Source organism: Acanthopagrus latus, chromosome 22, assembly GCF_904848185.1.
Source record: "Acanthopagrus latus isolate v.2019 chromosome 22, fAcaLat1.1, whole genome shotgun sequence".
Taxonomy (NCBI): Eukaryota; Metazoa; Chordata; class Actinopteri; order Spariformes; family Sparidae; genus Acanthopagrus; species Acanthopagrus latus.
Window position 1 is genome coordinate 7,662,802 of NC_051060.1, and position 2,324 is coordinate 7,665,125.

Consider the following 2,324-nt stretch of genomic DNA (forward strand, 5'->3'; position numbering starts at 1 on the left):
TACATGAAAGAATTTGCTGTCATTATTTGTTATTTATGACGGTCAACAAAGAGTCTTTTGGTTTTGGACTGTCGGCTGGACAGAAGAACCGATTTGAAGACGTCACTCTGGGCTCTGGGATATTGTGATCAGCATTTATAACAGTTTGTTGGCCGATTATTCCATCTGAGTCAGTTCAAACAATAAAAAGGAACACAACTGATAAAAAAAGATTTAAGGTAATACAATGTCACATACTGCATTGTAGAGACTTGATGTGAAAGGAAACAAGTTTATCCTTTTAAGGTGGAAGAGTAAATGTTCCGTTCGCTAGCACGAGTCACGCTGAAGAGCAACATGACAAAGCAGGAAGTTTTCCATTGTTAAGTCGGGGACTGACAATGTAATAACATATATTTCAATTACAATGTATGACACATGATTGTTTTTTCATTCTCTGGACTTTATTGCAATTTTATGTGTGCAAACAAAATAAAATAAAAGATAAGAGTATGATTTATTTACTTCATGTAAACAACAAATCCATTTTTGTCACTATATTATCAGAGTTCACTCCTAATACAGTGACATCCTGAACACATGGCCGCAGAACTTAATCCAGAAAAGACTTTGTATTTACCAACTTTAAACTTGATTATAGGATTCACTGAGAAGAGGAGCACAACTTTCAGATGTCGTCCTTTCATAGATGAAATTAGATACTGAAGCCTCCTCCTCACCGCTGACATGCACTGTAACTTCAGATATGAACAATGTCTTTTAATGCCGTCATTTGAAGAGTTTGAACTTGCGGAGCAGCGGCTGGACGGTCTCTTTTGGACATGGCTTCAGAGCCAAGCAGGTGGGGATGTTCTCTGGCTGTTCGATCCAAAGCTTGTGAGCCACACCGGCCTGTGTTAGGTTCTCTGATAGACTAGAGAGGGCGGCCTCGTCTGGAGCCTAGAGCGACAAAATAAAAATACACATAGGGATTTAACGTCCAAGACCAGGGCACAGATAATCACTTCACATTTAACTCCAGCCTCCATTTCAGAGGATCTACATATAAATATTTGTAGTTGAGTTTGGACATTTTCTGATTCAAGTGCTTAATTGCATCATAGTGAAGTTAAAAAACACAGTTTAACCCACTAGACTTGAATATATTCTAAATCATTATTATTTAAATAATTATATCAACCCCTAGTACGAATGACGTCATCATCATTTGGTTGATTACAGTAACACTATTGGCGTGAATCTTGAATAGATAAATAACTCCATCTGAAATTCCCTCTTTTCATTATTTCGTTGCTTATCGGCACACACTTACGACAGCTAGAAACCATTTAAGATGTCATCATATTCTTAAGGACGTACTTTTAAATTCGGCATTAAGCTTGCATAGACAGAACCCTTTAAAATGTAACAAATCGAGGAGTTTTTAAGTTGCTTTAACTCAGGTTATTACATTTTTTGGCATGTGTGTTTGAAAGTTTAGTTAGTGGGTATAGACCAGTCCTAAATGACGTTTTAAGTAAATGTGAATAACGCCGAATAATACAACTAATAACTTTAGACTTTAATTAGTATCAAATGAGTTGTGTTTCGTGAAATAACGTCGTTGACGCGCCAAGCAGCGCTTATTTGACCAATATTTGAATGGAGTCTGGCGTGACGTGTCGCGCTTACCCCTAGCACCACTTTATGCATGGAGTCCAGCTCCGCCAGGTACTGCTGTGTTTCCGCGTCCCCGTAGTGAAGGTGAATGGCGGCGGTGGCAGCATGACAGGCCTGAGTTATAACGGCACCTAGGGGCCAGGATAGCTTGTGAACCAGATCCGAGCGGACAACCACATACTGGACCAGCCGGCTCGGGGACCCGGCTCCTGTAGCCGCCATGCTTAACCTGAACAGGAACGGATTCGGGGTTTGTTTTCTTTCCGGTTCAGCCGTTTATCATTAAACGATATTAAAACGCCACCGCCCTCTGCCGGTCAATGCTGTAACTGCACGGTTAAAACACAGTCGACCTAATTGAGGCACCATCAGAGAACAACGTGTTCTCAAAGAGAAACATCCTTTAAGCACCTCACCGCAGAGGGTGTTACTGCACTCATACCTCCACTACAGTTATATGACAGCTTACTTAACTTCACCTGGATGTGACAAGAAAACACATGAAGAATTTTAAAACAAGATGCACTGTAAAATTCTAAAAAAAAATGATAACAGTATCTACAAATTTAGCTTGAATAATTTGCCAGTTAATCGATAAGTTGATTTGTCAATTTTCCAAAACTAATGTGAACTTGTTTTGGTAACTGAGTTATTGTTCTGGTCAT

At 39.5% G+C, this 2,324-nt stretch overlaps 1 protein-coding gene across 1 annotated transcript; it reads right to left on the reverse strand.

Annotated features, from left to right (window-relative positions):
* Positions 1-421: 421 nt before the first annotated feature.
* Positions 422-1,921, reverse strand: ptrhd1 (peptidyl-tRNA hydrolase domain containing 1). The gene is made up of 2 exons (XM_037086779.1): positions 1,672-1,921; positions 422-939 (listed from the first exon to the last, which is right to left on the reverse strand). Exons 1-2 carry the CDS (start codon positions 1,879-1,881, stop codon positions 769-771), a joined length of 381 nt encoding a protein of 126 aa, XP_036942674.1. The 5' UTR covers positions 1,882-1,921; the 3' UTR covers positions 422-768.
* Between the last annotated feature and the right edge of the window lie 403 nt (positions 1,922-2,324).

Coding starts and splice junctions, on each gene's coding strand:
- ptrhd1 (XM_037086779.1), bottom strand. CDS start 1,881: ATGGCGGCTACAGGAGCCGGGTCCCCGAGCCGGCTGGTCCAGTATGTG. Junction 940..1,671: donor TGCATAAAGTGGTGCTAGGG/GTAAGCGCGACA, acceptor TTGTCGCTCTAG/GCTCCAGACGAGGCCGCCCT.